The sequence below is a fragment of the Elaeis guineensis genome, chromosome 4 (genome assembly GCF_000442705.2).
Source record: "Elaeis guineensis isolate ETL-2024a chromosome 4, EG11, whole genome shotgun sequence".
Taxonomy (NCBI): domain Eukaryota; kingdom Viridiplantae; phylum Streptophyta; class Magnoliopsida; order Arecales; family Arecaceae; genus Elaeis; species Elaeis guineensis.
In genome coordinates, this window is record NC_025996.2 from 15,971,105 (window position 1) to 15,986,147 (window position 15,043).

Below are 15,043 nucleotides of genomic sequence, written 5' to 3' on the forward strand. Positions count from 1 at the left end.
ATAAAAAAGTCCACGTCATTCATGAGCAACCACGTCATCAAATTGATCAACACCGCGGGTCACCAGACCGTCGGCTGACGTTTGAGTTGCGCTTTTGCGGTCAACGGCCTGCGGGTTTCGGGTGGCAAGCCAAGGAAACCCCACGGGGGACATCCACCGTCCCATACATCTCATCAGACGGCCGAGATCTCACCGCACCCTCAGCTGTACACCCGCGCGGTGCTCCAGCGGGCCTACTTAAGGCTCGCCCGCACCGAACTCTCCCCCTCTCCCCGTGATCGCTTCCAAGGCCTCGTCTCTAGTTTGATATTCTTACACCACGTCCATTGCCCTCTGATCGACTCCCTATCCCAATCGGGCTTGGGTTTCGGCTCCGATGTCTATTTAGGTAATCATTCCCGATGCTTTTGTAATTGCCTTTTCCTTTTCTCGGATACTCGGGTATTTTCCTGGGAAAGATCGTCTTTTTCTGAGTTAGGTTTTGAATCTAGGGTTTTGTTTTCTTTTTTCCCTTCTTTTCTCTTAATCTGCTTCGAATTCAATCAGCGCAAGATTTCTGGGTAAGGGTTTCCGGTTTTGCGATGTTTGCTTTCAGAGATCGCTTGATTTCACGAAATTTTGAAGTAAAATTTGGACCCTGGGTTGGTTTGGCTCCTTTTATGATCGTTCTTTGTTATCTACATATGATTGTAGAGGCACGAAAAGAGTTGGAGAGTAAGAGGTTGAGAGAGATCGGCAATCATGTTCGGGCGTGCTCAGAGGAGGAGTAACAACACCAAGTACTATGAAATTCTTGGTGTCTCGAAGAATGCGAGCCAAGATGAGTTGAAGAAGGCTTATAGGAAAGCCGCCATAAAGAACCACCCGGACAAGGGTGGAGATCCGGAAAAGGTGAGCCGATTTCTTCGAGTTTATGCCGTATTTTTTTTCTCGGAGATTGCTGATTATCTGATAATTCCGAAGCATTAAATTCACGGTGGATTGGTAATATATTCTAGGTAGCTTGCACATCATGAACCCTAGCTATAGGTGCCGGTATAGTTTGTCTGTTGATATCCCTATGTTTTCTTTGTTTTCTTTTATTGCTATTTAATCAGTTTAAGGAGTTGGCTCAAGCCTATGAAGTTCTAAGCGATCCTGAAAAGAGAGAAATATATGACCAATATGGGGAAGATGCACTTAAAGAGGGAATGGGAGGAGGAGGTGGCGCTTCTCACAATCCTTTTGATATATTTGAGCAATTTTTTGGTGGTGGTGCTTTTGGTGGTGAGAGAGATTACAAACACAGATTCCTTTACTTTTTCCCCCCTCTTTTTTGGTGGACAATGGTGCTAATCCTTTATATTTTATACTGTGTTTGATCTGAAGGAAGCAGCTCAAGAGGTCACAGGCAGAGACGAGGTGAAGATGTTGTTCATACTCTAAAGGTGTCCCTGGAAGACTTGTATAATGGGACATCCAAAAAGCTTTCATTGTCAAGAAATGTACTGTGTGCAAAGTGCAAAGGGTATATTTCTCGTAAATTCTATATCTTTTTGAATCGATATGTTATTCCTGGATCATGTCAGAGCATGTCAAGCTTAATATAGTTATTTTTTTAATGCCTTCTATTGGTTTATCTTACAGGATTTAAACTTAGTAAATATTAATTGTTGCAACACACACACACATATCTGTTTGTATGTTTAGGTCCAGTTTATCTTGATATTATGTTTGGCTCTTATATGTTCAGATGGGCCTTTATGCTTTGAATTCTATTTTGTTCTTCTTTCTTTGCCTTTCCTTTACCATGAGGTGTCAAAATTCTATTTTGCATGAAAGCAGGAGCTTTTGTTTCCGATAATCCTTGCAAAATTTCATGTGGCATAAACAGAATGATATTTTTTTAATGTGATATTAAAGTGGCCAATATGTTTTAAGTGTTTCATATGGTCATTTCCCACTATTGCTGAATACAGGGGAATATCTACTAGGTGATGGCTAGACATCTACAATATTTTAGGAATTTTATTCAATTATTTTTAGGCCTTTTCTTTGTGTATGCCATTGATATGCATAATGAGTCAAGTTTAAACAAGAAGACACGCACACAACACATTGATATATTAACAACTCGCTGTCTCCTAGTTCTTTTTTTGATAGACTTACTGTCTCCTAGTTCATCCCTTGATAAGTTGCTGTTAAGCTTTTTGACATGATAAGCTAATTTTAGTTTGGGTAGGGCTTGTACTATTGTTAGTGTCAGCACTACCTTGTACTGTTGTTAGTGTGGGCCTGAACAGTAAGCTGTTCAAGGGGCTATTTGACTAGGATGTGAACTTTTTTCTTCATACCTGTCTTGGCTCTGCACTTATGCTATCATAGAGCTTGCTTGAAGTAGTGTAATCACTTTTGGAGCTTATAGTTTCTTTAAAGTTAAGGTGGTGTGCTACTTGAGGTAAAGTATACCACTATGTTCCCTTTGGATAAGTTGTTGGTAGCCATGGGATTTGGGTTATTGAGATTTCTACAAAAGATTTAGGTAAATTTAGTGTTACTTCAGAATGGAATGCTTGAATAATTGAATGAGTTCTTGCTTATGGTTAAGCAAGACCTAATGCCTTCAGATTAACTATAGGTTATCATGTTGATTTATATTTATACTGTTGTTATGAGGATGCGATGCTGGAGAGTTCTTGTGAGATGATGATAGGAGATGCTGGTTGTGGTTTCTTGTTTTAATCAGGGACATATAAAAATGACTAGAAACGGAGGTGCCAGGTCATTTGCTTCTACAAAAGTTCGGTATATGAAGCCCATTTCTGTGTTCCAAATACCAATGCTTGTCTCGGCTGCTGTATTGGGTTTTGAATTTAGGTAACTGGTGGAATGTTGGTGGCCTAGAAAATGGTCATCAACTCATCATAGTGCAGCTCTTTTGGACTAGGTTAGGTTTTCTCACATTAAGTTACTCCTATTGCCGCATTACTCATGGTTAAACATGAAAATTTTGGGTTTTTCGACTTCAAGTTTGTTTTTGTTTTCTTTTATGGTCTGTCTCATGATTATCTTCCTCCAAGAATAAACTACAAACTTTTAAACTGTAAGGTTGGTGTTTACCAAACCATTAGTTGTGTTGGTGGTTGATGGTTTGAAAATGGGTAGGTGGATATTCTCTTATGAGAAACTCATCTTAAAAATTGTTATTTTGGTTAATGGTTTTGCTTTTAGATCTATAACAGATGTTACATTCTCTTTGTTTTCTAAAGTTTGACCAGTCACACTTGGAATTCTTTCTTTTGGTCACTGATGGTCGTGCTAATTCCTTTCACCTTGGTGTCCTTTTGCATGGTTACACTATTTGTTTACTGCTTTGTTTGATGACAGATGGGTTTTCAGACATTGTCTGCTAATTGGGTTATCCTTGCAAATTAACTCTAGTGGATATTGTATATGTATTGGTTTTCTATTTTGGCGCAATTCGTTTCAGTATTGGAGATCTTGGTAATTATGCAATGCAATACGTAGCTTTTGATGCCATATTTTATTTTGGGATTACTGCTATGTACTTCATGTATGTTATTAAGAAGAATAAAATATCTGGTAAAGCTGTAGTATTAAAGTAGGTTAGAATTCTTCAAAGTGGGGTTTATGTCTATAATTTACTACTTATTTATTTTTAATTATGAAAATGGATTTCTATTTGTCTAGGACTGCTGCTTTGGAATTGCAGTATGATTCCTTGTTTTTTAAATTTATGACCATCTATGGGCTTTCAGATTGCTTGTCTATCTGTTTTCTTGTATGCTGAATTTTAGAGCTTTCTGCCTACTCATTTCTTCAATAACCGATTCTAATTTTGTAAAATTACTATGGCGGTGAATTTGAACAGATGCGCTATAATTGGTCTCCATTTGATTAAGCTACGTGATTGGGAAGGGCAATTGTGAGAGGCTGTATACAATGGGTAGCATGATGGTCCTGTGATTGCATGGGACAGAAGAGATTCTTTTTATGAACCCTGCAATGACTAAAGAGTTCCTCTTTTTTAGTTAGAAGTGTAGATAGGTGTTGGTTAAGGTGCTGAGCTTCCATATTTTCTGATGACATCTAAATTTTAAATCTGAAATATGTTAAAGACTAATTATTGATGCATTCTTCTATTGATGTTTCATTGTTTTCTTGAGAGGAAATTGATAAAATGGAGCCAGTGCTGTGTGCGAGGTGTGATAGTGTCTTGGGTCAATGATAACCATCATCTGAGTGTTCCGTATAAGAAAAATTCACTAGCTTATTTACTGGATCAAAAATACATCTGCAACTCTGTATTTTCAATTTAGTTTACAAAAAGGTCATCTACAACATTTTCCAATTTTCCTTTTCTGTCTCTAATCTATAACCAGAGTTTTTGGTGACTGCTAGGTAACTTCCGTTATGAAAAAAATCAATTATATGTCTAGTTTGCTTTCTGTATTAAATAAAATAACAATATTAGGGATTCAGAATATTCAGCCATCATACTTGCTATGTTTTTGTGCTCCTTTGTTTTGGTCTTTGTATTTGATCTTATTACAAATTTTTGTTTGTCGCTTGCCTTTGATTGAGATTCGGTTCAAGAAAACTCAAATTTGAAATCGACGTGAAATTGTGGATGCAAAATACATATCTTTAATGACGTTTTTCCAATATGTGATTCGTCAGCCTATGATGCCCTTAACATGCATAATGATTCTTTTCTGCATCACAATGGGTCGATTGTTTTGACAAATTTAATTCTCAACATTATAAGCAAGATCAGGATGAGCTATCACCAATTGCTGCGAGTACCAGCAACATATTTTTACCATTTGGGATCTTTAGTAAGTTTCATTTTCACATTTTAATTTTTTTGTTTACGGCTGTTGCAATCAGCATTGCATAACTCTTGTTTGCTCAAGATAATCATTGGCATTTTTCCTTTGATAAAGGAAAACTTGGCCACTGGTCCTATCCCGTTTTTATTCCCAAGTGATTCCTAAGGTTTTGATCTTGAATCTTTGGTAAGAATTATGCACTCTAGTGATCATATGATTCAAACAACTTCTGATGACAATATTGTCAATGAGATGAATTGTTCCATAAGTCAATAATGAGTGATTGGACCTAACCTGCTCAATGCTTAATGCCTGTAAAACTTCTTACAAATTGTGACATCTTTGTCGAAAGCCTTTTCTTTAGTCTATTTATTGCATGTTTGGGTCTGCCAACCTGATAGCAGCTGTGTTCCTTCTTCATCGAACGGTTTTCTAATACATTAAATTGCTTATGATAAGTACTTTCTGTCCTACTGAGTCTACACATCTGATATACTCGTCTTTCGTAAGATTATACAGCATTTTTGTTTACTAATAATCATACTTCTTTTTTCTTGTTTCTCCTATAATTGCTGGATCTTTGTACCCCTTGAATGGCCGACTTCATAGCTCTGTGGTTCATAATTTTATTTTCTTTTTTTGTAGCGTGATTATCTTGAAATGAGCAGAAATAGGTTATGGTAGACATTAAAATTCATTTACTGCCCTGATACTCTTATATTTTTCCTTTGACTGGCTATTGAGCTCAACTGAAAGTTGAGAATGCTCCATGGAAGGAGTAGCAGAGTTTTTGCCATTAACTGTCGTTGTGTTACTAAAATTCTGTAATTAGGTGCTGGATTTCTAGTCAGTGAAAACCAATGCAGGGGATTCTTGCCATGAAACCTATGGGTCTGGTTGGCTTTTAGGAAGATCTATCATATAAGCCACAATTTAAGCCCAGGAAATGCAGAGCAACCCTAAAAAATCTCCTGGAGTATCAAACATTCAAACAAAAGGGTAAGATGATAAAATTTAGAATGGGGAGCGCTACTCATCTTGAATGCACAAATACACCAGACAACCAAACGAAACATAGTTCTGTTCACCTTCTCCATTTTGGATAATTGTAAGTTACCTTAGGAATTCTTTAAGTTCTCGAAATTTACAAATGTTTGAAACACTTGCATATTTGGTAAGTAGTAAATTAAATATAATGATAGATTCATCAATAGATAATGTTAAATTATTGGAGTTGGATATGGAATTATACGTTGCATTGCCTCATATACCTGATGTTGTTCTTCCTTCATGGAAGGAAAATGGTTCTTGATTCGTCAACTAGAAGCAGGGGACATGTAAGAGCTGTTTGTTAAGAAACTAATCCATAATTAGAAGCATGGGACATATAAAGCTCGAATTATAGGGGCAACAGCACCCTTGTAGGATCTAAAATATGAAAATGATGAAATGGCACTAAGTGGAGGATTTATATGAAGTCATCGTTAGAGCTGTCTGTTTTTGGTATCCATGGTGATGTTGATCTTTGATATTGGACCCTTCAGAAATTGAAAGAACACTGACTAGTTTCGACTGTTTTTGCTGGCAGTTAAGAAAAGGTAAGAAATGGTAGTAATTTAGAATAAAAAAAAATGAGGTGCTAAGAGAGGACAATAGGTATCTATTGATAAAGAGCATTGATTAGTTCAATAGGTGGCAAATCTTGCTTCTGATGCTGATCATAAAACCCTTGTGATCACATGGATATTTTTAATGGTGTTTCTTTCATGCAAATGGCTGTGCCATTATAAGCAATTCTTCCTCAAATGAGTTGAAAAGAAACAGATTTTCTTTCAAACAGGTGGCTAAGAGTTGCCAGGTTTGATTTTCTGTATTATCATTTCAGCAATAAATTTGTTTTGCCTTTGTGCTTGTTTGGTCTACAAATTTGATTAGCATCATTTTCATGTTCCTCCCACATAGAGAACAGCTCATAGTTCCACCATGATGTCATTTGTTAGGAACCTTGTTTGGGTTGCTCAAACTAGGGCAGTAAGGATACCACGATATTGCTGATTATAGGATTTATGCTTTCCATCCTGAAGGTTCTTATATTTCTTGCTTAAGGTTTTTATCACTGCATATCAGTGTTGTGCTGGCCTTGCACTAGAGTGTATGTGGTGCATAATTGTGTACCATGCTGGTCCAGTCATGGCATGATAAGTGCATGGTGGCTTGAACTGGCATAGCTGGCACTTCAGTTCTTGCTCCTGCCATGCCTGTTGACTTGTTCCTTCTTGTTGCTGAGGATGCTAATCAGCAATGAGGTCCCTGTGCAATTTTTAGGATTGGATCCTCAAGTTCCATGAAGGGAAAACAACACTGCTGTTTGGTCAAGGGGTCAAAGGTCCCTTAAGGTGAAAGAAATGCGAGGGGATTGAGTAGAAATCAGATGACATAAAAGAAATTTAAGGAATGTTTGATTGGAATAGAAAGATTCCCCTTGTGAAAGAGAGATGCTTTGGTTATAATGGATCTAATTTTTGTCAGATCAAGTCTGATAAAGTGTTATTAAGGACAGAAAAGAAGAAAATAAAGAGTGATAAACAAGGGATTTCTTTAGTGGAGATATTCGTTGAGATTAGATCTTGTGTGGCTAGGTTGGTTTGAAATGGTGTAAAAGAAAGTTCCAAACAAAATACTTGAAGATGGAGAATGCTAATAACATGACAGTGTAACATATTGTTAGAGTTTTCAATAGATTTATGTAAGATAATTTGCATGGGCTACAAGATAAAGATTAGAAGAAGATGTGCACTGCCTATGATGGAAGTCTGAGGTGTGAAGAGGAGAAAGAGTAGTAAGAAATGCAATAGTGAATAGAAAATTGGTGTTTGGTTATGGGAAGTCACTGAGTTTGGCCTTCTTGTGTCTATCTTCTCTATAGAAGAATGGCATGAGCAATTTTACTTTTGCTGTTGTAATTCTGATGAATACATTTTCTGTCTCGGTGCACCTGGTTTAGATGCTGCTATGTTATGAGAGGACAGATGCCTTTTTTGAATGTATGTTGAGTGTGGGCAGAACTTTACCTGTGCGTTGGCACCTGGTTTCAGATGTTCAATCATGCAAAGTAAGAATTAATGAGACATGCTATGAGATATGCTTAATAAATATGATACTTCAATGCCGATTTAGTTATTGGAAGCTGATTGATATATCCTATCCTTGTTCGCAATGGGCTTCTGAATTATGACTGGATGTTGAATTGGTATACACTTGCTTCAAGAATTCTTTTTCTATTTTTATTATTTAGACTGATGCTGCTGTGTGTATGTTGAATAGTTCGATGATCAATAATTGTGAATCCCATTAGCTTTGGATTATAGAGTTCAGGATTTAGAGGTGGATAATTGTGAAACTATGAGAAATAACCTTGAATTCGAGCACAATGTGAGATGCTTGAAATTGAGATAATAATTGATCCGACTACGACAATTATTTAATGCAGTGCTGCATCATGGATATCAGAATCAAATTTGTATACATTTACAAGGTTTGACTTGGCAAGAGCAAAAAGGAGGATGACATATAAATTTAACTAAATTGTACATCTGTGCATTTAAACATTATCTGTTGAAATGTTAAAAGGAAAATGTTAAAAAGATAATGTTTGTTAAGATCTTCATGTTTCTCATTCAAACTTTCCAATTAACTTGTTTGCTAATAAACTTCCCAATTAACTTAAATAGATTATCAAAATAATATTTCGCAAAGATATTTAAGTACTTACATCCTTAACCAATCTCGAAAAAGAATGATGAGTCACTTTTAATATTAAATTAGAGGATAAAACCGTTGTTGGAAGAGTTCAACTCACTTATTGTTGGAAGAGTTCAGCTCTCTTCCAATCTTTAAAAGTGGCTATCGTCATAAATATCTAAGTATTTCTAACGTTTCTAACATGGATTTTTGGAGCTGGGTGCAGAGTATCCATGTAAGACTGTCTAAATGAGGACTAGAGACAGCTTTGGCAAGATTGGTGCTTGCATGATTGGGGAACATGAAATAGTTCAATGAAATTCACATTTGCAGTGCAATTTTATGGTTGAAACAGATCCAAAATTTCTACCATTCCAAATTACAATTTAAAGTGTCAGAAAACTGGTTGGAACAAATGGCTTCCTCTTCTTCTTCCTTAGAAAAATAGGTTCATTGGCATCTATTATGACCATGTAAGCGGAAGATATATCTTAATAGAAGTTGGAAGCCATGTGACCTTAGTGGTATACGTGCAATAACTTTTTGCAACTTGTAGCTCATGCAGTTGTGGAATTGTTGAAATTTTGTTATTGACATTAGGTTCATTATTGCACCAGAGGAATGATAGTAACAGTTGATTATGCACGCACATTATTTTCTTCATCTGGGGCCTCGTGCATCCCATGCACCTTAATTAACTAGTACTGTCTCTTACATATCATTACTATTTGACTCGTAGAGCAACCGTGCAGACCATGCATTGCTGTCTCTTTCGCTCAAATGTATGTCATGGCATGCTAATGCTTTGATACTTGAACGTGATTTTGCATTTTATTTGACTGAATACAAAAGTTCTATAATATAGTAATTAGTGTGCTCATTAATATTTTTCCTGTCTGTGCTTTGTGATATTTATATGTATGTTTGCTTGCCCTTTCAGAAAGGGCTCAAAGAGCGGTGTATCAGGAAGATGCTATGGATGTCAAGGTACAGGAGTAAGAACGGTAACTAGACAGATTGGACTAGGCATGATTCAACAGATGCAGCATGCTTGTCCTGATTGCAGAGGCACAGGTATGGCAGATCTTTCATATTGTTTATACTTTTGGTGCATTAAGGAATTGTTTGCTTCAGTCTTGTAAATTTACTGTTATGCAGGTGAGGTTATCAGTGATAAGGACAAGTGTCCACAGTGCAAAGGGAACAAAGTTACCCAGGAGAAGAAAGTATTGGAGGTGCATGTTGAGAAAGGAATGCAACATAGTGAGAAGATTGTATTCCAAGGAGAAGCTGATGAAGCTGTAAGCAAGCCTCTTTTTTTTGCCCAAAAAATAAAATTATAAACTACCATTTTTTTGTCTGTTCATCATGTGTTATGCTGTTACATCTATGTCAACATCGTCAGTAATATTTTCTTATACTCGACTTTTATCCTGGGTCCCAGTGCTTGTGGGGTAAAGTTGATATACTTGCGTGCTATGCTCTCTGAATTTTCTAGTGCTCTTATGTCTAACTCTGTAAAATCCATATTTGCAGCCTGACACTGTAACAGGAGATATTATTTTCATGCTGCAACAAAAAGAGCATCCGAAATTTAAGAGAAAGTATGATGATCTTTTTGTGGAACATACACTTTGTCTGACGGAGGCACTCTGTGGATTCCAGTTTGCTCTGACCCATCTTGATGGCAGACAACTGCTCATCAAGTCAAATCCAGGCGAAGTTATCAAGCCCGGTATGTTTTTAGATCTGTTGTTTGATCAAAGCTGCTGATTTTTCTTTATCTGGTTGATAACATGTATGACCCTTTTTCCTTTTTTTCTTTCTTTTTTTTTTTTTTTTCCTGGGTCTTATAACTTGCTGCCTTCTAATCAGGTCAATTTAAAGCAATCAATGATGAGGGGATGCCTCATCATGGTAGGCCCTTCATGAAGGGTCGCCTGTACATCCAATTCAATGTCGAATTTCCAGATTCTGGTGCGCTCTCTCCTGATCAGTGCCATGTCCTGGAGACCCTTTTGCCACCAAGACCAAGCAACCACTTGTCGGACATGGAGCTGGATGAGTGTGAGGAGACAACTCTGTATGACGTCAATATGGAAGAGGAGATGAGGCGAAAGCAGCAGCAGCAGCCGCAAGAAGCCTATGATGAAGATGAAGATGCAGCTCCAAGGGTGCAGTGCGCCCAGCAGTAAGTGCACCTTTTGGTCACTGTCATCTCACATTGGAGGTATTTTGGTTGTTCTCTCTCTGCATAGGGACTTGAATTGTTTTCACAATTTTCTCCTTATAAGGTACCTGTGAACCATAGAGGTAGCTGGAATTATGGATTGTGATTGTTTTCTTTTATACCGGGATTCTCGTGGAGCTACTGGTGGTTATTGATATCAACTTTATTGTTTCCTAGGCTTATGATTAAATATATGATACTTGGAGCTATACATGTGCTAATCATGGCAGGTCTACGCCTCAAAAAGGACGCATCATTCTGTATTATTACCTTGTCAAATTTGATTCATGTTTTCTGGCTCTGCCTCCACTTGTACGGGACCATCTATGGTGATCTTTGTTCTGGATCCATTATTCTATTGACGCATTATCATAATTTTCTATGACAATTTATTGCCATATTCAGGGTCCCCCAATCTTGATTCAGGATAAGTCTTGAGTGGAGGAAGATTAAAAATTGGAGTCAACCATTCTAACGTGATTCCAAGACGGATGGGAAAAAGAAAAAACCTAAGCACTAATGCTGTGCATATTTTACTGGACCGAAAAGTTGGCCAGTGGAACGTCGATTCCTGCCGCCACTTGAAGCCACGGATTGGATGCCCCTCAACTTAGATGGTACAAGCTGTGTCGGGACATTGAGAACAGAGACTAGCACAATATTTTCGTTGAAGGATATTACTGTGTATGAACTGCTGGCGATTCGGTCTAAAGAACGTAAAAGGCTGATGGCAACTAGTTGTTAGGTGATGTTCGTGGGCTTCAGCTATCGCTGTTGTAGGTTCCAGCGTAGGGTTTTTGGTTGATAGTGCGGTGATCGTATTCTCGGTCCAGTTAGTAGCCATTATTGTCTCCTATGTGAAAGGCTTGGCCAATCATCGCTACATACTGTGGAATTGAGGAGGACATTGAATAGATATAGTGTCATGTGCTAGAGCCACTTGGAGTCATATTAGTGCAGACGGTTCTACATAATTATAATTTTGATTCCCATCAATCTTTGCTGAGCCGCATCTCCAATGGTAGTTGGCCATCGACAGCCTTTCTTTACATATGGTGGATGGCTTCTATGGAGTTCTCGGAATAGAAGGCTTTTCCAAGGAAAACCTCTATACCGTACCCCATTGCTACCCTGGCCATCCGACATGCCCATGCATTTTGTTGGGCATCGTTTTCTTTTGGCCATTTATCTATGCACTGGGATACCTGCGGTTCCAAGGGCTCGTTTCTTTCGTCTTCAACTTTGGTTTCATTGCGTAGGATGGTGAAGATAAATTTTGATGGCTCATTTAAATATAGCTACGCTGGAGCTCGATTTGCTGTTAGAAATCACTTCGGTCACATCCTATTACAAAATTCAAATCTTTTTGTGCATCTTCTGTGTCCATCTTTAAACTGCAAGCTGCTAGAGAGGGACGGACTGATGGCAGCCATTAACGCCTTAAAATGCACTAAAATTACGGTGACATCGCTATTATAAACTGGATTAGTAGTGCCACATATACGCGGTATTCTCATTTTCTACTCGGATATATTCATCAAGCTATGTCTAATCTTTAATTTTTCAGAGCCTACCAAACGATTGGCCAGCTGGAAGGCAAACGGACATGAATCTACTTGGTTCCACTCTTCATTCTCAGCTTGTTTTGCCACCACAGAGCTACCGTACAGGGTTCTCGGCTTGCACCTAGTACTAGTCTACAGTACTCTCCTTTTACTTAAAAAAAAAAAAACTCTATAGTAAAAAGAAAATAAAAGTATTCTCTATTGCATCATTGCCGTTTTTTTTAAAAAAATAAATTCACGAACATGTTTAAACCAAAAAAAAGAAAGAAAAAAGATATTTTTTGATAACATACACTTTCTAATTATTTCTATTTTCAAATACAAACGGTGAGAAAATGTATTCAGTGGTGATGATGGCGGTAGAGGATTGGAGAAGATGGGGTATCCATGATGGCCATGGTTGCGCAATTCAGCAATTTATTCAAAAAAACCATGATTTATGTATATATTGATACTTGGGCAAACAGTTCTACCCACAATTTGATGGTTCGTGAATGGGTGGCGAATCCTTCATGAAATCTGCAAATTTTGCCAGCAAATCATGAGATTCGCACCTTTCCACTCAAGGGCATGTGCATTCCGTGGGGCTCAACGAAGCCAGGAGGAAAAAAGGGAAAGATATTAGATGCGATTGGACCAAAGAAAGTATGAAAAATAATAAGCATCGATAAATTCCCACATAAATGATATTATAGTTTAACATAAATATTGAGATATTAATAAAAATGGGCCCAACTACTCAATCCCCCCACTTCCACAAATTCTGTCCCAATGGAGCTCCACACCCACACCACCCACACCCCACACCCAACAAAAGATCTTCACGCCTGCCATCATTTTAGACTATTTATTTTTTTTGACAAAAGATAATCTAAGGTGGAACTATGTAAGGTCAAATTTATTTTTATCCAAATTTTATAGATTTAGATTTTTTGAATTTCAAAACTTTCAGCCTTCTTGAATTATTCTTGAATGCCGAGCTTGTAGTTACAAGGTCAATGCAGAAGTTGCATACGTCGATAAACTTTTTTTTTACATATATATTTTAAAAAATTTAATTTATATTAAAAATATCAATAATTATATATAAATTTTTCAACATATTAATACAAGAGGATAGCATCATTTTACACTTAAAACACTTGAAAAAAAAAGCTAGCAGTAGGGATATCAATGCAAATAATAGGATGATTTGGGAGACATACATATATAAATAGTAATTTTTAAAAAATACATATGTAATAAACTATATTTGTAAAGGGGGAGAGCTTCCATGTGCATATTGTCCTAATGGTTTTGGCGGTGACGGTGATTATCATGGTGAAAAAGTTTATGATGAAATATTTAAGAACAAAAGACTGCCTTTTTGAAGAGAGAAAAGAATTTTTTTTTTTAATCTATCTTTGGCCTATAGCTCATAGCCTGAAGATGTATGGGTCATTTTGGATCTCACGATTTTATCTCTTAAAAAATACCTCACATAGAAAGGATTGTCTCATTTTATATAAATTAGATTTTTTTTTTTGACTTCAATCAATATGGGACTAATGATATTTTTTTTTTTTACATCACAACAGTTTTGATAAGAAAAGAAATCTTTTCTGCAGCGGTTATAAATGAGAGAAAAATTGTATGCCAGAGCCAGGAGGTAGCTTTTACCGTAGAATTTTTTTTTGTTAATGTTTAAACGAAAGATCCATTAAAAGAGAAATACTGGTTAGAACGGATGCATATTGTTTAGAAGTATATATACATGGACTTTAAATTTGTTTAACAATTTATTTTCTGGGAACTGAAATTTCCGTAGAGTAATTTGTAGAAATTACAAAATAAAAACGTTCATTGGAATCTACATCCATCTTAAAGAGGCTTTCCAGTGTCTCTCAAAGCATAGGCAAGATTGCGTGATTCTCAATCACTTTATTTACCCTTTGAGCGTGTAGACAAAGTTGTAGCTAAGCAAATCTACGACACCAGAAAAAATTGGTAAGAACTTGGACAAGAAAAAGGCTTCGGAACCAGGGCTAAAGTTGAACATTAGAGATGGTCGAAGACTGTAGATGAAAAAAGTGTAGTAATGGGCACCAACGTGGCAGTGGGATTTTGTTGGTTTCCTCTCCTTAACCATTCGTTAATCGCTCAAGTAGACGCCCCATATACCGATTATTGACTACCGTAACTGAAAAGAAAAGAATTAGGCAGAAGGTCAAAAAAAATCCATTACCGTCGTGTATTGCAAATCATATGGAATCTACTTTTCGGATGTCCACAATTTTATAATATTTTATTTTTAAATTCTCATAGAAATATTTTTTTTGAGTAATTTAAATCATCTGGTTTATTAAAAAAACATATGATCGAATAATTCACATATATATTTTTGTTCCTCTCACTTGCTTGTGTCATTTTTTTTAAAAAGAAAATATCTTAGAAGTTCGCCATTTTTTCCCTCAAAAAAAAAAAAAAAAAAAAGCCCACCGAAATTCTTGTTGAGGTTGTCACAACCATGCATTAAATTAGATGCATGCATCAAATGTAGGTAATGGTAGTATTCATTTGAAAACAAATAATTCTTTTATGATCACCAGACTAGCTAGGTCCCACGTCAACCAAAAAAGAGAGAGAGAGAATATTTGAAAAATAAATAAAAGAGAGTATAAGACAATTCGAAACCC

General features: G+C 36.7%; 1 protein-coding gene across 2 annotated transcripts; it reads left to right on the forward strand.

Moving 5' to 3' along the window:
- Positions 1 to 229: 229 nt before the first annotated feature.
- On the forward strand, positions 230 to 11,012 carry LOC105043685 (chaperone protein dnaJ A6). 2 transcript variants are annotated; one of them, XM_010921343.4, is made up of 8 exons: positions 230 to 388; positions 694 to 891; positions 1,098 to 1,266; positions 1,369 to 1,507; positions 9,514 to 9,647; positions 9,732 to 9,874; positions 10,110 to 10,308; positions 10,449 to 11,012. In XM_010921343.4, the coding sequence occupies exons 2-8, from the start codon at positions 742 to 744 to the stop codon at positions 10,766 to 10,768; spliced, it is 1,254 nt and encodes a 417-aa protein (XP_010919645.1). In that variant the 5' UTR covers positions 230 to 388; positions 694 to 741; the 3' UTR covers positions 10,769 to 11,012. The 2 variants fall into 2 exon arrangements, with proteins under 2 accessions (XP_010919645.1, XP_010919646.1); XM_010921344.4 differs by lacking the exon at positions 230 to 388 and adding an exon at positions 415 to 560.
- The last annotated feature ends 4,031 nt before the right edge of the window (positions 11,013 to 15,043 follow it).